The sequence below is a fragment of the Temnothorax curvispinosus genome, unplaced genomic scaffold (assembly GCF_003070985.1).
Source record: "Temnothorax curvispinosus isolate PA1 unplaced genomic scaffold, ASM307098v1 QBEX01007779.1, whole genome shotgun sequence".
Taxonomy (NCBI): Eukaryota; Metazoa; Arthropoda; class Insecta; order Hymenoptera; family Formicidae; genus Temnothorax; species Temnothorax curvispinosus.
The window spans coordinates 353,237-375,756 of record NW_020217559.1 but is presented as its reverse complement, the minus strand read 5'-3'; the positions used below and the strand labels follow the sequence as shown (position 1 = coordinate 375,756).

Below are 22,520 nucleotides of genomic sequence, written 5' to 3'. Positions count from 1 at the left end.
AAATGATAACAATGATAATCTAGTTGTACATCTGCTCCTTTAAGTTTTAAAAGATAGTATTTTTGTTTTTCAAGTACAGTTCATTCGCAGAAGCCTTATCATGACACGCTGTAACGTTACCTTAATTAAATCGGTGCGTTTCTCGCCCCCTTAAACTTCGGGCTTCATTCGTAACAAGCCCTTAACAAAGCCTAGAGGGAGCGATGTATTCACAGTTTCGTGCACGTTCCCCTCGCGCATCGAAATTCAAATGCTGCACTTTACTCTGCATTATGCTACGCGCCGTACTCCACATTGTTCGGCACTCATAAATCCCTCGTAATTCACTCGTAATTGCGAAAATTACTCGTACAAATCAGGTACATCTCTACTATAGACAACACGAGCTGAAGATATAAATATATTTGTAGAAAATTCTCTTCGAATGAATAAACAATAATACATGATAATATCAAAGAACGGAAAAATAGCGAAATTGCAAATTTAAAATAAATATAACAGTAAATGGAATAAATTTCTATAGCTAGTCTTTTTAATAAAAAAATATAAGTAACGTAAGATAATAATGCAGGCTTGCACAGATAAAGAAAATATCCTGAAGGTAGGTAGCTGGACGACGGCAAAAAGGTCAGCAATATCGAATTTACCTTGTCGAGATTTCCCAGTTGGCTACATTTTTGGAAGATCCCTGCCGCCGCAGCATCGTCGTTCCCTCTGCTCGACCTCTCATCCGATCTCGATTCTATATCGAGATCTGATCGAAACCTTTCCTAGCACCCTTTCCACCTACCTACCTACTCAGTTAGCGTCACCCATGAGTTTGAGTTTCTTCCAACCCTCCTGAATCGAATTCTTCCAGCTCGAGTGACATGTCGTCGGAGTTTACTAGGAAGCACTATTTCGACCTCCTGTACACCGGGTGGCACGCGCGTAAGCAAGCGGTGTACACACGGATCGCCTTTGAGTCGAGAGTATACGCGAGTCGGGCGTGGTTCTCGGGTGGATAGGCCCCGGGGGTTAGAGGAGGGTAGTTTTGTGGTGCGCGAGTGTAATGGCAAGATCCGGGTGGCCGGAATGCCGAGGAGGACCCCTCCTAGATGTGTGCGTATGCGTCAACGGCGGGGGGTTGAAATGGGTGGCGGAGAGGCATTGAATAGCCCCTGGGGTGACTGCGCCAACAAACCCTAACTAACGTAAATAAGATGTCCTGGGAGAGGGGTGGGTATCCGCTCGCTCGCTCCTCAACTCCTTTCGTCTTCCTCTTGGCCCTTTCGCTCGACCTTTATCTTCCTACACCACTCACACACAGGTTCAACCAAAGCCGAAGCTGATGAGCTAACCTCTCGGGGCAATCACGGGATTTCTTCGCAGAGGAGTCCCTAGAAAAGACTTTCGAATTCCGCCCTATGTCGTGACGTTCTTATAGGAGGACACGCGCGCCGGAAAACGATGAATCTGTGAATTTCGGGGATAAAGTATAGGACCGGTGTAACGCGATGGGATGTGACGCGAGATGATAACTCCTGAGTAAATAAGGATTTTACATCTAAATAAGTTGGAAACGCAAACTTCATACAAATAAACGATATTAGCTGAGAGATTGAATAAAATTTTATTAAACGTCTAAGAAAATTGTAAACGTTATTTTTTTTGTCTTGTAAAGATTTATATAGAGTCAAGATAGTTCAAAAAATATCGAAGATATAATATTATATTTTCTTTATATTTTCAGATTAAAATTACGTTCGATTAGAAATGTGTTAGATTACAATAAAAGCAGTTTTATGTTTTATTCATAAAATGCTTAGTCCAGTTACATCTGAAAGAATTCTTCTTTGCGTATTCTTTTATTCTATATATTCTTATTCTCCATGTATACATCTACTATATATTCTTTTATATATGTATATAGTCAGAAAACTACAATATATCATCAATGTACCAATTTTGCGCGCCGACCAAATCCGGCTCCGATGAATCCAGTCAATTACGGTGTTTCTTCGCGAGAATCTTCGGGAAAAGTCCTGCCGCGTCCCTCGTGCATCCTTCCCCCACGGATGAACACGCGGTACGCGTCCCGGAAACGATGAATTTGCGAGTCTCAAGGGTGGATAATGGCTGATGCGGTACACCGTTGTAAACGCGGGGTGGCGAGAAGAAGCGGAGCGCGGTGACTCGGGCGAATTTGTGAAACGATTATAGAATCTGCCCGAGCGCATGCCCTCGGGGCAGGGGGGGGGACAGGGGCGGAGGTGTAGGCCGAGGATGGGAATCCCCAGGAACAACCCTCCGTATTGTTGCTCTCTTCGGCGGTTCACGCCGAATGAGTTTCGTACGACGATATAATGGCGTATCGCGACGATGAACAGGCGGGTTTTCTCTCGCGCGTAATGACGGATGCATTTTGAATACGGCATTAACGAGCAATTAATGATAGTGTATCTTTCTGCGACAACAATGATCTGTCATGATGTCAGCGGTTTTTTTGTACGAAAGCGATTATTTCTGTTCGTCAAGTGCATGGCAGACAAACATGTTTTTGAGTATTTATCAAAGGAGCAATTAGGAAATTTCCATATGTATCTCTTTTTTGTATTAAATTATTATAACAGAATTTATTTTATCCCATTATATATATATATATAGAAAAGAGGTTTTTAATTGTTTATAATTTCTTTCATTCATCTTTATGGTTTTATCTTTAATTGCTGTAACTTGTACCTTATATAAATATATTATTTTTAGAACCAGATAGCTGTGATATCATATAAATATGTAGAATAAATAGAAACGGGTAATTAAATTGTGTTTTAATTAAATCACAATCAATCTGTGATTTTAATACGGATCGATTTTTATACAACTGATTACTACAATGTAAAAATCGCTGGAAATTATACATCTTTAAATATACCTAAGAGTATTTTTTGGAACAGCTGTATTTAAAGACTGTTTGTATTTAGCTATAATAATAACATAGAGCGGATTATAATTACATATTGTGAACAAGTCTAATTCTCTGTCAGAGCAGTTTAATATCAAATGACATATAATTTGATCGGATACTTTCATCGTTGAGACTTAACTCAGCGTAGATAAAATCGAATAAGTTCAGTCCGCCGGAAACATAATTGCGATTTATGTCTTGCCATTGTTCTCGAGGGGGACCGTCTGCTCACTTGCTCCCCCCCTTTGTGAAATACATTTTCGCGATGCCCGAGTGACTGCGGGAAAATCTTTAATTCACCCCTAGTATGCCCGCGCCCACCACTCGCCTAAGCGGGCCGGAAATGATGAATTTGCGAGTCTTATCGCGAGAACGAAACGACGTTTCATGACGGTGCGAGAACGGCAAATAAATAAGCTGTCCTTACGAACGAGAGACAATGCTCTCGGGGACGTAATCCTTGGCGACTCGCCCTCTCTTGATTACGAAATCTCTTATCGGAAATGACGGCGCCGTGAGAGTAAAATTAGACCTACTATAGGGATCCCCGCCATTGTGCATAGGCTACTGAAATGACAGCTGGCCGAAATTATAATTCCCATTGTGTTTCGAGATAGTCCTGAGATCAAGGGCTCGATAGCAGAACGAAAGCATATTTTCGGGCTGAAAGTCGTGTCATTAATCAAAACGACTTGCCGCTTGATTGTGACTATTGTACGTAATGCACGGTCGGAGACAATTAGCGACGACCAGGAAGATTTAACACATTTCTCATACCATTCACCCAGTTTCGAAGTTTAAGCAAACTTTGTTTAAGCAAATGCCGGTGACGTTTAAGCGAACGTTGCAAGTGTCTTATCGCGATATCTTCTCCCCTAGATATAGACTTCAGCTCGAATGTACCGTCGAAACTTATCGCAATTTGTATAAGCTTGACCTCTTACGTGTGAATTTTCGAGAAGTACTTCGCCCGTTATCGCACACGTTAAAGTTGGGATGTGAATGTAGTTGCTTCCACAGCACAATCAAACAGTTTAATGAAATGGCTGTAGTTTAATTACAGTAAAAAATATAGCGAATTGTTAACCGAATTTTGATAAATTTAATCACAGATGTTTATTTCTATTTTTAATCGAAATAAATTCAACGAAGCGTGAGAACATTTCATATTTTTTGTTTATATAAAAAAAATATGCTCTTTGATATTCGAGAAACTGTGTCACGAATTTACACTAACTGAAAAGATATTAAACTTGAAAAAGGATTTTAAAAGAGATTCTAGAATTAATAAGCAGCGCGAATTGAATGTTTTTTTTTTTGCGAGGTACTTAAAATATGCTCGCTTGATGATTGTCATACTTCATTGCGTAGTTAGATCTGATAGATCCGTTCCGGCTTATAGAAAGATGTCGTAAAAGCAGCTTAAAGTCCTCCTCGAGTTTGCTGGGGAGCAGGGCAAAGCGCGCGCAGGCGAGATCCTTTAATTGACCGCACGCAAGAACTCGTCCCGATGAGTCTTAGGCCAATTAAGGAAGTTCCTCCGTTAGGAAGGTTTGTAACCTTTCCGCGTCCTCGCACGGGCTATTACAGAAATTAACGGTTCTCTCTCGGTTTCTCGGACGATGCATTTGCATTATCCGCGATGAAATAATCATCTCGCGCAGATTTCGCCGGAGATATCTTTAACGAAGCCACAACGACAGAAGTAATTAAAATAAATGGTAAATTATTCAAAGATAATAAGCATCGGAAATGAAATGAAATTAATATTTATTTCATGATGTACATAGTACAGATCTTTCGTAAAAGCGAAGTAGCATAACACAGGGAATATCTGTATTTATTTTTGCGATATGATTATTTTTTGAATAAATATATCTAGAAATATAAACTGAGAAAACTGAGCCGTCGAGAATAAATTTTATAGATATGGTAGCTGAAAGAATTCTACTCTGTTTTGTCCTTTTCGGGGCGGTACGTCTTTGAATTTTGTTCAAAATTTCTGTTATATTTTCATTCTTCTAATATCTACGACAAGAGTAGATTGTACGGAAATTTTTCGCGGGAACGGGAGAGTCGACTTTTTTCCGCCGGCAATTTGCGGCGGTTTTAATTTTCGTGCCATTGTCGATTACGTCAGACGCGATTTGCGTCACACGCGAGCTGCTCGCTTGCATCAGCGGCGTAGTCCGGTTCTCTATTCTCTATCTCGAGCCCGCTTTTTTAATCCGTATTCAATTATTTTTGCAGCATCCACCGTTTCGCGGTTTCAGTATTTACGAGATCAACTGTTACACAGCGACGCGCTCTCGCATCCAGTGTAAAAAAAAAAGAATTATTTAGGCGAACTGGCCCCGATCCCGTATTTCGATTACACGGCTCACTCATCACATTGTGCTTGCATTGCCGTATATATACTATATATATATATATATTTTTTTTTTCACTGACCGTTCGATCTCTCTCCCGTGAAACGCTCGCGCTGTCAATTTGACAATCAGTGATAGCACGCACGTGTGTGCGGGAAGCGATGTAACGCGAACGTAAATCCATTATCGTCCCACTTAATCCGCGCGAAACGGAAATCGACCGTCAGTTGGGATATGTGGGCACTCGTCGTGTTTTAAGCTCGATCACAGTTAACCGCGTGTAATCGCGAATCGGCGCGCTTCTCCACGCAACTCGAGAAATTCCCACGGACTTAACGAGTGGTTCCAGTTGCGGCCGCCGCGCCCGGTACCCCGTAAATTCGATAATGATTCCCTCGTTGCGCCGTCATTTCCATTCGTCAGGTAGTTCGAGCTTTACGTGCGCGAAGTTAACGAGCTAATGAGCTTGCAAAGCTGGCGCCGCGAGAGAGAAAAGGAGAGAGGGAGGAAGAGAGATATAGAGAAAGCAGGCGAGCGAGCATCTATTCTGCATTACGCCATTGATGCAGTTTACGTCCGGATGACGCGGGACGAGCAGAGGAAGAGAGGAGGAGGGCAGAAGCAGAAACAGGAGGAGGAGGAGGAGGTCACGGAGCGTTTCCCAGTTAGGGCAATTCCGCACTTTCGCTCGCCGCAATTAATTAGCTCAATTCCCGCTTCCTGTTATGCCTGCCGCCACGCTGAGCCGCGCCGTGCCGACGGCGTCGGGGACACCCGTCGCGCACGCCTGCATTCCGACGACGACGCTCGCATACCGTCGTCATAGTTCACGTACGCATCTCGGTCCCCGAAGTTGCTTTCCGTCGCGCGCCGCAAACCATGAACGCCGAGACGACGCCGATCTGCCTCTCCGTGTTGTGCATTTACGTGATGACGGCGCCGCCGCCACCCCCGCTGCCGGGGACGGTGTCGCCTCGTCCCACTCGCGTGGGTAAGACTGCAACCGTGCGGGTTTATCTCTCCAGGGAGTTGCTTCACATTGCGTGATTTTAAGAGAAAAAAAAACAGGTTAATTTTTATCTACTCGTTAAAATTAGAATGAATGATGAGATTTAACGCGACAAATTTAGGAAAGTATCTGGAAATAATAGTGAATCGTGTCTCCCTTATTGTCCTGTATATTTTAATTGAGATACATGTACATCTTTTTTTAAACATGGTTGATATTCTTGAAAAAAAGGAATTGAAATTTTAGGGAAGCTCATATATTCAAAATTTAGTACTCAAAATAATGATAAACTCGACGATTTATTATCTACTTTAGCATAATCTTTTTAAAGCAAATATACAATAATTATGGTAATAAATTAGAATAGATATGCAAGTGTAAATTGTAGACTTTAAAAATTTATAAATGTTAAAGTTTTAGTAACAAAAAGTTGTAAATCTAGGCACTTAAGATAAATGTCGTTGAAAATTACTGAAGATATGCGAATGCAATTACTTGCACGCTTATCGTTCCTATACTTTTTGCATTTATGCAAAAATAAATAATGATTGTCACAATGCCCCCGCTAATTATGTCATTATCGAAACCGGTGTTTTTCGCCGGTCTATGGCGACTACGATCATTTATGTTACACACGCAAACACATACATATATACACACGCACGCACGCACTTGTCTTTCTTGTCAGCATAATGACGTTCGTGATTTTCTTCTTGTTGCAGCTTACGCGAACGCGGCGGATCCGTACTTGGACATCCTGCCGAACGGCGAGACGCAGACGAAGCCGATCGGCTCCAGCATCATTCTTACGTGCAAACCGAAGGTAGATGATCCATCGCTCGTCAGCCAGATGCAATGGCTCGATCCGCTGAACCGCCCGATCGAGTTTCTCAAGTAAGTCGATTATCACAATCTTTTCTTCTTTTTTTGCTTATAAATTAATATTTTCAAGATTACTCAAGAGCGTTTACGTCAACGGCGCTTCTCTATCTATATTATAATTAGCAATCGAGAAGATGACAGTTAATTAGTCGAAGATATAAGCTGTTAGTGTTACGATGCTTTTCTGAGGAGTTGTTACGTCCAACCAATTATAAGAATGATGAATCTAGAGAGTCTTCCTTTTCCGTCGTTGATATTTACATACGAATTGCTGTATTAATCAATTACATTCAAGCGAATAATATATTTCACGTCAAGCTTCGTTAAAGTACTTGCAAAATTTATTTTAATTGAGAAGTGAAATTTACTGAAGCAATGCACACAATGAATTATTGAAATAATTCTGAAATGGCGTTTCTTTTTATTAAGATTACGAGTAAAATGTTAACATTTGATAATTATACACGTCGTGTTTTTAATAATTTTACAGAATGTAATTATAAATTTTAATCATGATTATTGATGAGATTATTAACTCTTCGCAGAACATGTGTAATTCTACTGCTTTCGTCGATCAAGTGGGTCTTTTACGCCAGTTAAGATTTTCAAGCTGTAATGGTGCCATAAAAAATCTAAAAAAATTCAAGTATACTTTCAAAGGATAAAGAATTTATATCGTTATATATGCCTGATTCTTGTTTAGGGTTTTTTTTATGAGTCCGTAAAATCTCCGTAAAATTTGAAATGGAAATATCGAGTGAGTCTTGGAAGCCCCATTTATTCTGCGAAGGGTTAATAATCTGAGTCTTTATAAAGAGCACAAATTATTAAAAGTTTAACTCAACAGAATTATACATATTTAAACACACAAACGGGAAAGTTTGGTGCGACACTAATTCAACAAATTTTTATTACTTGTAAAGCATACTCACATATCGCCTTCTTACCGTTTGGAAAACGAGTATAAAACCCGTTGAATTGAAAATCTAACATGCAGCTAGTAGTAGTGCTCGTTCGTGTGCTGCTTCTCCACCTCTCTCTCACTTTGCGGATACACTCACCCGTCACTTCACCCCGAGTTCGATACAATCATTTTCCCACGATGTAGCCACGTTTCCCGCAGTCCGCGCCACGGAGCTCTTAATTGCTGCAACGCGAACCGATTGCAGTTCGCGAACCGGCTATTGCTCGTTAAGCCGACTGGAAAAGTTTCGAACGCTCGCACCGGTGTACCTGACTTATTGAATGCCCTCACATGCCGAGAAAACTCGTTGGCCCGAAAAAAAAATTTATCGAACAACGAACGAATTTTTCGTTTATACGTTCATGCATATCGAGAACCTAGAATCATTGTTCTTTCAACGGGATCTGTTAATAATTCAAATTTGACTTTGTTTATCGCAAGAGAAAAAGAGGGGAGGGGGAGGGAGAGAGAGAGAGAGAGAGAGAGGGAGAGCGATTTCGATTATACGTAAATTTTTAGCATTGAGGACAATTATAAAGTTAATCCACTTAATTTTTTAACACGTGGTGTCAAAGTAAAATTTAAAACCTTTCAATTGTTTAAAAGATTTTTTTTTTACATTTTTGAAATTCACTTGTACTCTTTAATTTTGAATTTTAACTAGTTTTATAATTGAAATACTCGAGCTCGCAGGATTAAAAATGAAACACGATCTTTCTAGGGCACTGCGCATTTGTATGTAGTATGTGTATGCATCAGCAGTAATTAAGCAGCTTCATAATAGCGCAGTTCTGTGCATACTCGCAAACACTATTTCACTTTCATCTGCAATATTTATTTCTTTATTCGTGCGAGTCTGTCCGATATTGCTAACAATTAATGTAATGTGTCGCTCCATATTGTGCGAAATATTTAATCCAACAACCAAATAATCTAACGAACGTTAACCCTGGTAACTGATTCGTCATGTCGCGTGTTTGCACGATTACTCGAACCCCGAGTACGATTTGCATAATTAAGTACATTCGTCGTCAAGAGTGCCGCGTGTGACATTCCCGGATAAAATCGTCCCGTTTCGGGCTATTTTACGCCTCTCAATTATACGTTCTTCACAGCGTCATTACACGAATACAGGCTGTTACGAAAATCGATACGTCGAGAACAAACTGAACCAGAAAAAAAATTCACGTGCCATTTATTTAATTTAAAAAAAAAACTATATATAAGAATTTTTGTCGGGATTTTTCGATCGTTCTATATACACGTAATTGACAGATTGTGATAACAGTGTCATTTTTTTCCAAAGATTTCGCATATCAATCATCGTTATTACTTGTTCTGTATTCGTGCATCGTGATTGTCATAATACTCTGCTACTCCGCAATAACAAATTAATTTCTGGACGTTCACGGTATTTTCCGTATGATATTTTCCATATTGTTCGATATTTTCCATATTTTCTGTTCGAAATATTAAACTCGATGCGACGTATCTCCAATGATTATCCGTTCTCTGAAGATGTAAACGCGGTCGCGGAGCAGCTGCGCTTCTAGCCCTATCACTTCCAACCACCCTCTTAATCCGCAAAATCCATATTCGTAACCTTCATCATCGACGTCACGCGATATTACATCCGGCATCTCGTCGCCCGATACACTATATGGAAATTGCTTGAATACATCATACCATCATATACCTGTACCTGTACTCGCATCATACGCCGATACGCCATGCCATATTGTGCAACGTTGAATAATACGAGGTCATGTGAATGCATCTCGTTGTCGTTTACACGTCATTCTCGCGTCATCCACGAAGAACACGTATGCACGAGCGCAATATCACCATGCGATGTCATTGATCATTACCGTCAATTGGTGCGTGCTCTGACCGATGTTGCGAGTTGTTTCGTTTGCAAACTGTGACGTTATTCTCCACAGCACGTACGCGGGCACGAAGCCGACCATGTACACCGAATTGCATCAGGATAGCAGTCTGTCCCTGTTCTTTAATTCCCTTCAGGAGGATCAGGCCGGGAAGTACACGTGCAAGGGAAATTATGCGCGTAATGTGCAGTTGAGCAAGTCCGTGACAATCGATACTATTAGTGAGTATAGAATTTAAAATTCCGTCGCGTTTTAATTTTTAAGTGAAATTATTCCGATACGGAATAAAATATCTCCCAGCGCGAAGTATAACGAGCAGGATTTAATTAATTTAACGATGAAATGTGATCTAAAAGTCCATATAGTGCATATAAATTTATAACGATAGTAAAATTTTTTTTTTATTAAAACTTTATTAGGAATTGTGCATAACTTTTTAATAAGGCAGACATTATCAAATAAATGGGTATTTCATTTCAATTAATATTTTTGGCAGTCATATTAGAGACATATTCATTTTAAGTTAATATTTTTTAGACATATCAGACATTCACTATATAACAGTAAAAATCTCAGTTTTTAAATCTAAATGGACTTAAATTAGTTAAATAACATGCATATTTTTTTCTTCCGGGAGATCGACGTGCGTCGCAACATTTTTCCAAACAGAATTTTCGATTTGTTATCAATAGTTGCGATCACGTGGGACAATGCGCCGCCAAATCAGTATCCCATTCTCGGGGAAGACTTTGATATTCAGTGTCAAGTACGCGCTAGGCCACCGCCTTCGGTTGATTGGCTTTACAACGGAGAACTGATCAAGACGAACGATCACTACGTTATAACCACTTACGCCTTGAAGATCAAGAAGGTTCAAGCGTCCGACGACGGCATATATACGTGTCGTGCGTCGGTGCAGACCACAGGAGAATTGAAAGAGCGACCTATCCGCGTTGAGGTACTTTTTTAGTGATTACATAGCACTAACTAAAAAAAAATCACAAGTTATTTCAGAAACTGCATAAATATTTCCTTTAAACTGAATTTACTAAATAATTATTATCATTACGTTTTTTGTTACACTCATTAATTGTCGTACGTTAGCCGCTGCTTTATCACAACAACATTACAGCTAGTGATTTTATTTTCATTAACGCACTATCAATTTGCTAATATGTTTTCTTTAATTTACTGTTAATTTTTAGAGACATTTTATCCGAGAATTTAAATAAATCTGTGTGTCTATTTATCTTTTAATTGTCTAATATAACTCTCTGTAAATAAACAATTTTCTTCGTTAATTCTTACTAGGTACACATAAGACCTATGATCGAAGAGATCCTGAGCCCGGTAGACATCATCGAAGGCGAAAACGCAAACCTTAAGTGTGGCAACAAAGTTACTGGCAAGCCGCCACCAACGGTGCAATGGGTTAAATCTCTCACTCAACAGAACCTGTCTACCGCCGATCGCTTCCACGTCAATTCGGTCACAGGTGTGGTCACCATTACAAATGTGAATCGCGAAGACGCGGGCGAGTATCAGTGCATCGCGCACAACGCCGCCGGCGATGCCAACGCCAACATCTTGGTGAACGTGATCGTCAAGCCGAAAATTATGGAATTCGTGAACAAGACTGTGGTGGAAGGCAAAGACGTAGATATTAAATGCAAAGCCTTCGGCCGACCACCGCCCGAGGTGACCTTCAGGAAGCTCACCGCTGACAAGCCGTACGAGACGGGCGCTCAGTCGCAAGATGACCGGATCAACGTGAAGAACGATGCGGACGACGTGTCCGGTGAGACTGTTGGCACCTTGTCGATATTTAACGCTCTCACCGACAACGACGGCCTGTACGAATGCGTGGCGAAAAATACCGGCGGTGTCGCCTACAAGAACGGTCATCTGACCGTGGAGTTCCCGCCCTCCTTCCGCAACATGCCGAACGCCACGGTTTGGTCCTGGGACGCCCGACCGGTGAATCTCACCTGCATCGCCGAGAGCATACCGAACGCGACGATACGCTGGACCTTTTACGGGGATCAGAGGATCCCCGACAACGACGGCAATATCCAGCAGATTGGTAACGGACCGAAGTCCATTCTCATGATAAAACCGTATGACCGGAGATTTTACACTAATTATAAATGCATCGCTATGAATACTCACGGCACGCGGGAACACTTGATCGAGCTGAGGGAAGCGAGCAGACCCGGACAGCTCTTGAACGTCAAGATGGTCGAGATCACTGCCACAACGATAAAATTCGATCTGATACCGCCTTTGCAACCAGATTTACCTATCATGACTATTTCCGTGCAATACAAAGAACAAAACTGGCAGACCTGGCAAAACGCGATGAACAAGACGTGGTCTGTCGGTAAGTCTTACAATTAAATTTATGTTTTTTCAATTATATTGAATTTACATAAAAAAAAGTAACCTTATTTAAATCAATAAATTAATCAACTTTTATTGGATATATTTGAGAACATTTATTGCAATATTTTACTTCTGAATACGTAAATAATTAAGAAACGCGAAACTTTAAGTTTATTCGTGAGAATATAAAGTATATGAGGAAAAGTAGGAAGTCCAACTTAGAATCTATGGTGGTATATATTTACAAGTATAAAAATAATAAATTGAATATAATATAAAACATACGCGCATATATCTTTTTATGTTGTTTTCTTTTGATGTTTTCTTTTACGTGATTTAACATACTTTTATCTCAAGCTTTTTAATTTATAATAGTTAAATGTTATGCGAACAATTCCCTTCAGGTTCCGTATATGTCATTGAGGGTTTGAAACCGCAGACGCCCTACGAGTTCCGTTTCGCGGCGAGAAACCAGGTCGGCCTGGGTAACTGGGGTAACTTGCACATTGAAACCACACCCGGCAGGACGGTGCCGAAGGAGCCGAAGATCATGACGACGCCGGGCTCTGAATACGAGCTTTCTCCGTACAGTCACCAGTACGAGCTTAGCTGGACAACGCCGCCGGATAATGGTGAACCCATAGACCTGTACCTGATCAAGTGCTGCCAGATAAGACGCGTCACCGGCGACTGGGAAATGTTGACTGATACCTGCCGCTCGTTGGAGGTCAATCCAGGCAGGACGAGGCAGTATATCAAAGATCTGAAATACGATACTTTCTACTCGGTCGAGTTGCAGGCTCACAACGTGATGGGCTACAGCAATCCCGGATACGCCAAGTTCAGGACGGCTAGAGGTAAGTTGGTGGTCTTTCGCAATTAATTCTCGGTGTTCCTACGATCCAACATAATTATTGCCATGACGTATCTACATTTCTCGTAATGATTTTCACTCGAGATATATAATTCCTTTTGAAATATATACTATATGTGCACGAAGCTACTGCACTAAATTTTTTTTTCTTCGCGATCTCTTCAAATCGTTTGTCAGTTTGTCGCCCCTATTTTTGTTTGTTCAACGGGGAGGGAAAAGGGTTATTTGAGGTCTTTCGTTTTTTTCGCCTAGGAGGTTTCCACTCAGTTTAACTATCTTTTTTTTTTTTTTATTAATTTTCTCAGTAACTTTTTTAATTGGTTTTGTCGATGGCGAAACGATCTTGTAATCGCCAGAAAGCCCTAAATAATTATTTTATAAGCCCGCTAAGCATTTTAATGTTATTTTTTAAGCAGTTTACGTGTTTTATAAATTCATTATTAATATTAGTAGAATGCAAGATGATAAAAAGAAAATATTTACATTGTAAGTGTATAATACTTTGCATTCTTATTTCTATTTCTAGATATAATGTACATTTCATAGGATTTTTATATTAATACTTGTAATAATTTTCATACGATTCGATTTTTTATGCACGTTATATAGCTTGCCTCCTATTTTACGCAAAATGAAAAATGATTGTTATAAAAAAATAGCAAGCCCCCGGCTCTTCTGGCGTTAATCAAGATTATAGGATTTGATGAAGTCCTCAGATCCCTTGACCCTTGACGCAAGACACCAACTAGCTAAAGCTACCCGGTGACCGTCGGCGGGCTTGTAAAAACGTTAAAGATATTTTACGCGACGACGACATCCGTACTTGGAGCAGAGAAGATCTTTTTTATTACACAAAGCCTTTTTATCCATTCAGAATCTACGGGCATCACTGTGGACTACAGTAATGCTGGTGATACTTGCAAGACCGGCGTCGCCATTACCGCAGCAGTAATGCTCCTATCTCTAGCCATTTAGAGTCGCCGTCAGGGATATTTGCTCCTCGCGCTCTAATCCTCCCTCCGTCGTGAACGCACGCGATAGGAAGCGAGGCGAATTCGCGAGGCCGACAGTACAAGCGAGACACCACGATGGACGAAAGTGACACACACGCTCCACTAATATAACACACCCCTTTTCGTGATTTCCTGCGACTCGACGTGTTTCGTTCGAATCCGAATCGAATTACCTAGATGAATCTCGGATACGAAAGCGTTTTCCGTTTGACACGATTTCGTGCGAGACACGACGGCGAAAGTTAATCGCGGGACATTTGTACACGATTGTGTCGTTCATTTATACATCCATTTAGCAGTAAAACGATCGACAACGAAGAACTCGAGTAAATTGATACGTTCGCCGGTACATTCCGAGAGTAAAAGGAGTAGCATTTAAGTGGGTTCTGTAAGAAGGAAGAACGTGAAAAGACGCGATGCGAAGTGTATTTATACGTATTATTTGTTAAATGCTCACTGCGTGTTAGTATGAACTATGAACGTACTGGTACGTTTTCTATCATTTTTCTTTTTTCATACATAAGTTTAAGGCTGTACTTTGGTGACTTCTGTAAGAGACCGGGTGCCGCAGTGCGCAAAGATAATGTTCCCTCGCGCCGCCTTGGCGCGAGAGAATTCACGTAACCAAAACGAATAACGTACCTACTGTACCAATTATTTCGCGCGTTACGACTTTTGTTTCTTAATTAGAGTCAGATTTATGCATTTTTTAACCGAGCTAAGGATACATAAGTCACGACTACGCTTCGTCAACTTTTGCAGTTTACGAACTTTTGTATGGTATGTTATATCGATAAGTAAAAAGGAGAATGTGCTTCCCTACACATAGGTTGGTTCGAGCATAAATTAACGATTTATGTCGGATGTGACTATATACGAGCGTGAGGCTATATAAAGGTAGTGACCGTAAGAGTGCTACTGCCCTGAATTGTCGACTACTCACGCGCAAAGTTTACGCAGAGTTTACGCGACGAAAAGGAAGGATATTATAATCGATATTAAGGGAACGAACAGCCGCGATTAGAATCACGGCTACTCGTAAATCACGCACGAATATACGAATATAATAATTGTTGGCCCTTTGAATACTTACAATTGGAGCATTGGAACTGTTTACTGAGTTTGCTAATTAATATACGTCGAAAGTATTTTTAGACAAAACTTTTTTCACGTCTTTTGCGATCTGATTTTTATAAAGAGAAATTAACGAATGTTTTAGAAAAAGATTGATTGAAGAATAAAAAGGAGCGAAAAGAATAATGGAGCAATTAAGGAAACGCGATCGATAAAGTACTCGGAAAATCGCTAATCCGTCATAGCAGTCGGAAAAAAAAATTAATAAAGTTATGCAACGCGTAGAAACGACGGGTGCTTATCTTTACGAAAAAAAATCCGTTTTTATCGAGGCCTTGAGAGGTGGGACATTTTCCTCCTTTGTAAAAATCGACACTTTTATATCCATGATTCGCGTTTGTGCGAGATTCTTATACGAGGCAAAGAATTTCACACGAGCGAGCGAAACTCCTCGCGAAGTCGCATCACGCACACAAGATCCTGGAACTTTAATCCTAGAACCCGACCTCTGCAACGTGAATAAAGATCTGACCATGAAGAGACAAATGAATAAAGAAATTCTGCGATGCTGTAACGAATTATCGGTTTAATCTCGAAGACAATTCTTTTCGTATTTTTACACGATACGGCAGTAAATTGCTTTCATTTAAATTGCTGTGTTTTACGTGCAATTGATTTCTATGCATTTTTATATCACTTAATACGACAATATAAAATCATTACAGTATAAATTCTTCAAAAATTATTTATTCGGAGTGGAAATCTCATCGTAAATTTTTATGGATTATAAAGTAATCTGTAATTCTACGGTCGGGTTCTACGATTAATCGCGAGACAAAAATCCGAAAGAATACGACGACTCACACGACTGCCATTTAATATTTTAGTTTGATTAATTTTGTATGAAAATTGCGTCTGATTTTTCTCTCCTCTCTTGCCTTCGATTTGTTTATCTTTTTTCTTTTGTAATCTTTATTTTTTTGGGAATTTATTCAATCATTAGTTTCGCTTGACTAGTTTTGAGATACATGTTTAGTGTGCGCATGATCTGTGTGTTGCGATCATTACGATTTATACGATTTTTATTACATTTTACATTATAATTATAAATTTGTTATCGCCGTAGCTCTTACCGTATCCATAACCGCCGCCACCGGCAGTAGCCGCCATCACCGCCGCCGTAATTATCACTAGTAACTACTGTCGTGATTAATCACTAATCTCGGGCGATGAGATAAGGAATCGAGATCGGTTTAATTTTAACTAGTTTAGATTTCGATGTGAAAGATACGCAAACTGTTCTCCAATATCGAGCGGAGTAACTGGAACATTCAGTTAAATTGTTACAAACACAATAGTCTACAATAAATGAAATTGCGAAATGACTTTCTAAGGATAGCAAATGAAAGTAGTTAAAATTATAAAAAAAAAAAACTAACTAGAAATCACAGAAATTAAAAGTCACTGTTGGAAATTAAAAGTCGCAGTTATTGTTAACTTTAACATTGGAAATTCGTTGAATTTTCTCATTTACTTCATTCCTCCATTTCGTGACGTAGTTATTCGGTGGAACCGCGCGACGATTGGTGTAAAGTGCATTTTCTTTTTCTGTTCTTTCACTCGAAAATTGAACTCGAAATTATACGGTTTCGATTCCTGGATAAGAGACTACAAAAGGAGCGCGATTCGATCTCGAAGGCCTGGTCGTATCGGAACGCGGGCGGTCTTTTACCTCAAGTGCCTGTACACACACACGTACACCCCCACACACATATACACATACGCATTGATCGCCTCCCCGCAAAGCTCAACGCGAAAACACCGACGATCGATCTCGATGTGACGAGGTCTTCGACCTAAATCTTTTTACGTCTCTTTTATGTCTGTTCGCAATGCCTGGGTTCTTATAGATATTAGTTCACAACGCATGGCATGCGCTTTGTTATCATTACTCCCCCTCTTATTTTTTTTTTTAACTTAGCGATGCGTCACGCCGAGCCTCATCGGCGATGTTCCCATTCCATACACGACGTCCCCGTTTCGATGAAGAACGCGGAGAACTCGTTCGCGAGTTCTCGGCATTTGATACGACGAGCTTATCGGATTTTGATGACGGATTTTTTAATAATCTCAAGACATTCTATGATAAGAATTTCAAAGACTGCGTAATTTTACGGGTCTATTATTAAAAATTAAAATATTACGAATTAAGGCTCTCTCTCCAGAAGCTCTAAATTAAACTCATATTCAAGACCTACTTCATATTTCTGTTTATTTCAAATTCAATTTCAGTAGAATTTTTATTTATTTCAAATTAAATGGCTGACAATATTGGAAATTAAAAGGTCGTTGCGTAAAAAAATTTTTGGTAATGAAAACTCGATGCCACATGCATCCGCAAAAAATCTGTCATCAAAATTTAATGCGATAAAAGTGTGAAATGGACCATATACATAACCAACACATAGCGTAAGAACAATACGATCTTAATTAACAATTATACCGAATATAATATTACCAATTGGTAATATTGCAGTGACTCGAGATGTCCCTTAGTATTCGCACGGTGCAAACAAACCTTTATCTGAGACTGAGGTATGTAGGGCATACTATCGCGAATTTATGGGAACAAACACGTCTGCAAATCTTACGAGAATGCCGGTTATAAGATCAACAACTTTTCCCGCAAATGTATTCCCACGCCTTGGAACTAGAATAACCAATAACATCCTGTGTCTCGAGAGAAAAATGGAAGTAAGATATCGGATCCGAGAGCAGAAGTGAGCTTCATCACACGGGTGGTCGAATTTCTTCTTGTCCGATTTCTTTCGCCCGCCCTTCTGTGTTTCCGAGCGATAGAATGATATTGATTAATCTAGTTTCGAGGTATCGGCACTCATTACCGTCGGATAGATAATAAAACCGACACTCCGACACTGAGACTCTTAGCGACAAATATGATTAAATATCGTGATAGATGGACCCCGACACGGGCAACAAGCTCCTTACTTCCATTTACAGTCGTAAAAGTACTCGACTGTGTCCAGTCGACGGGAAAATGACAACGTCCTTTACGCGCAAGTACGCTCCCGTGACAATAAACTCCCAGCGTAACTTCGGAAACGTTGCGAAGCGGAAGAAAGCGTGGCCACGCGAGCGAGCGCGCGCACGGATAAAGTCCGCTTTTCAGACGACGATGCTTCAAACCGGTGAAAGACGAGCGCGGAGACCGGGCGCGGGCGGAAGGCTTTAAACCGATGATAAAGACAATGTCGACGAGCAGCAGACGCGACGGCCAGAAGAAAACGATTCGAAGGGGGAAGCGGACGATATAGTTGCCGAAATGGTTTCCCATCCGTCGCGAATCTTCCTCCGATGAGTTTTCCTCCTTTCTGGCGGAAATCACCGGGCGTTGCTCTCCTCCCGGAGAGCTCGAGAACGATTGTAACTGGAACTGGCCGGACGAAATCCCTCGAAATTCGCACTTTGTCTCGATAAAAGGATTCGTGAAATTGCAACGAACAGAGCCACGGTATCGATTTAGTTCGCCGCTTCGGTAAAGACACGATCCACCGTTATTCCATTTCATCGAACAGAGTCGCGCAGTTCTGTCAATGTCCAGTCCATTTTCGTCAATGTCGCGGGAGAGTATCGGAAAGTCTATTGCCCGCATTTAACCCGTATTTAATGATCCTCTACGCGCCACGTATTTCACGTTAAATTTCATTGTTCCATTTTTATTTCGTACGAACATGGTCTCCGTGCTTCCAATTCATTTGCAATAATGTTCGAATATATTCTTCGTGGATATCTCAAAATTAGATGGGGAAATTCAGCGATGGTCGAATCGTTCGTGACGAGAATACGGACCATTGCAAGGACCATTATGTAGTTTCTTCATACACCGAAAGGATACAGTAATTCTAGAAGCAGACGGCAATTTAACGTTAAATGGGCGCGACGCGGGGTTGTGGGGGCTACAGTCACGAACAAACGGCTCTTTATGCGCGATTGTTCGACGTGTCGCGATTCGCGCGGACTAATTACGCGAACGTGCATGATTCGTTCTCCTCTCCTCCTCTCCCTACGGCACCACGGGCGCAGACGAGCGTGTTTGCGGAGAGCCTCAAACCATCAGAGACGCCACGCGACCAGCCCTCCGCAATCCGTAGGATATCCAATCGATCCTCGATTCTTGCGCCGTAGCCGGAATTGTCTCTGCCGGGAAATCAAGGCGGCTTTGTGTTTTGTGCTCGAAGGATCGATTCCCCCCCGCGCAAACTGCGCGCCGCACCGTGTCCGGATAAATTGCGAGCGTATAAATGCTCCATTCGGCGACGACGACTCATTGTTTGCGCGAGCGTTTGCTTTCACCCGGGACGCTTCGAGCACCGGCATCATCATCTCGAGGACGCGATTGCGGACGGAATCAATTAGCAGGGAATGCGGGATTATTCCGATTGACTCGCTTTGTAGGGCGATTGTATGGCGACTACATAGAATTTATCTTGCGGGAAGGATTGCTGTCTCGCCTAGTTGAGTGAAGTAATTCGAAAGAAATTGAACGAATAATGACTTTTCATTGGTAAACTCAATGATCTTTTTTTTTTTTTATTTTGATCCGAAAAGCTTCTAAAGTTTGTTTCTTTATTTCAAATTTATTTGAGCCGCGCTAATTTTCTGACACATTTTTCTTTGTCTACGTTACTTATGTTACCACGATTGTTACTCTCAATGCTTTCAATGTTGTGGCATAGGTACCGCGTTTCCCAAAACGTTTCCCGAGGGACGCCGAAATAATACACGTCAAATATATACACAATCCTGGACGTGTCTATGTTCGAGCAAGAAGTTTCCCAGCAACAGCAGCTGGAGTGTTTCTCATTACGGAGATAATCTCTCTGCGCGCGTGCAAATGGATCGCTCGAGAGGAGGAGAGCCGTGTATTTGCGCTGTCTGATGCGCCGAGTCCATCCTCGAGTACTTATCCGCGCGCGACTTCGCGAGGGAGATAGAAACAAGGAAACGCAGAAGAGCCCGAATAGGTTCTGCTCGCGAATGCGAATCCGTTCGTGGAACCTCCGATGGTGCCGGTCGCCGCGCCGCGCCGCGTCGTTTTATAAATAGCCGCCGCGCGCTTAAAGAGAACCGCGTCGAGAGGATGAATCGGAGGGCTGGAACGACGAGAGGGCGAGAAACTCAGAAACATAAGCGCGATACTCTTCGCGATCTATTTCCGATGGGCATGCATGGTTTTCGCGCGATTTTGCAGTATCAGATCCTCGAATCCGCGCGGTGGAACGGCGCCAGCTTAACCCTTCCATTGGGGAAAAGAGCACTGAAATCACTTTACAAAGTAATTCTTTTGGGTTGTAATTGTTTGGTAAATTTTTTTATTGTTATTTTATATCGCGAAATATTATTTAAATATTATTCAACGAGAAACTACAAGATATTTTTATGAAATTAAATTTAACCATAATTTTATATTACATCTCGGTGGATAGAAGGGTTTATGTTTATGGTTCATTTAATATTGGAATATTGATAAAAAGATGTCGAATGAGTGCCTGAAGGTTCACGTACAAAAACGCGTTTCGGTTAATAATAAACATCCGCCCGTATTCGGAAAAGCCTTCCGCCAGTGTATTAGTGCATTTTTTGCGACGCTCAATTTTTTTTTCTATTCTGTTATCTTGTTTAAACATAATAAGGTACGGGTTTTAGAGATTTTCTAGCGCGTTAAACACAATGTCTGCAAACAGAACCACTTTTGCGTCGGAGAAAGAAAACGTTTAAACCGCTTACGGAGCGTTAATAAAAACACATTTTTTTTTTTTTTTTCCCAATGCGCTATTTTTTCGTAATCCACACAGCCTTATTGTTTTTTTTTTTTTCGGGTAAAAGCAGAAAAAAAGGATACACATGCCGCTATGAGTTTACTTTAGGCGGTATACGGAGATTGTCCAGGTTTAAGAATCGCGCCGATGTGGTGCCTAGGCACGTTACGACACGGACCGAAAATAGACCGGAATGCGAAATCGAATTTCAACGTGGCCGTTCGGTTCCCATTGCCGCTCCGGTTACTTTTACGATACGAGACATTCGATGATCGCGCGTGGCGATCTCTTGTTCTTCTCCGCGTTCTTTCCTGTCTTTTTTAAATTTTTTATTACGGTGGTCTCCGCTCTCGTAGTTTCCCCCCCGAAGGGTATATATTTACACGCTACAGATACACGTACACCCAAGACACATGATACACGTATATACGATATACACGTATATGTACAAACGTATATATAAAGAATATACATAGATAGATAGGTAGATAAAAACCATTTACATATACGTCTAAGGATATGTACTAGCCTAGTGCCTAACTATGTTCGTATTTATGAGGAGGATAAACTCGTATAACTCGTTCTTTCCTGTGCGAAAACATTCAATATATATTGTAAATACAACGGAACGACGTAAGAAAAATATATGTGAGTGTCTAAGGAGAAAAAAAGAACAATACGGATGGACGAATCCGAGCCAGCGGAGAAGCCACCTTCAAATTGTATATCCCGTGCCAAAAAATTGTCGATTTTCCGAAACTTTCGAACGGAGTGACGAGCGGAAGGAGGAAGGAGACGGGATGATGATCGTTCGACCGGGAATCAGCCGAGATTTGCCTTTCCGGCCGCGCGTTTGCAATTTGAGATGGTTTCTTTTTCGGCGGTCTTGTTTATTTTTTCGCTTATCATACACATCGCCTCTCTCTCTCTTTACTTTATAATTATGATAAAAATAAACCCACCGGGAAGCGACGCGCGCCGCCGAAAACGGTAAATATCCCCTTAAAGTACAAGCAAGTGCAAGGTTGTGGCCGCTAATTAACGTAGTTGAGAGCTCTGTTAAGGATTGGCAGTGAGAGAATGAGGGAAGAAGCGTGAGAAAAAGGCTGAATGACAGAGAACGAATGAGTGAATGTAAGACAGAACCAAATGCGAGGCACTCACAGTTGGTGGAGGGGCTTTTTGTGTGGAGGTAGCACTTTTAGACTAGTGGCGCGTAGAGAACTAACATCCGGTTGTGGGAAGCTAGTGAATGAGCTTTTTTCCCTCCCCCCCTCTCC

General features: G+C 41.1%; 1 protein-coding gene across 3 annotated transcripts in view; it reads left to right on the top strand.

Moving 5' to 3' along the window:
* LOC112457435 (fasciclin-2) overlaps nucleotides 1-22,520 on the top strand; it is a 90,393-nt gene that overhangs the window by 59,400 nt on the left and 8,473 nt on the right. For 2 of the 3 annotated variants that reach the window (XM_025020486.1, XM_025020485.1), the window contains exons 2-6: nucleotides 7,048-7,219; nucleotides 10,112-10,278; nucleotides 10,750-11,015; nucleotides 11,369-12,437; nucleotides 12,844-13,296. In XM_025020486.1, the coding sequence (XP_024876254.1) occupies nucleotides 7,048-7,219; nucleotides 10,112-10,278; nucleotides 10,750-11,015; nucleotides 11,369-12,437; nucleotides 12,844-13,296 (2,127 nt within the window). Of the gene's footprint in view, nucleotides 1-7,047; nucleotides 7,220-10,111; nucleotides 10,279-10,749; nucleotides 11,016-11,368; nucleotides 12,438-12,843; nucleotides 13,297-14,187; nucleotides 16,835-22,520 lie in introns of those variants that run through there. The other variant, XM_025020487.1, reaches the window with a different exon arrangement.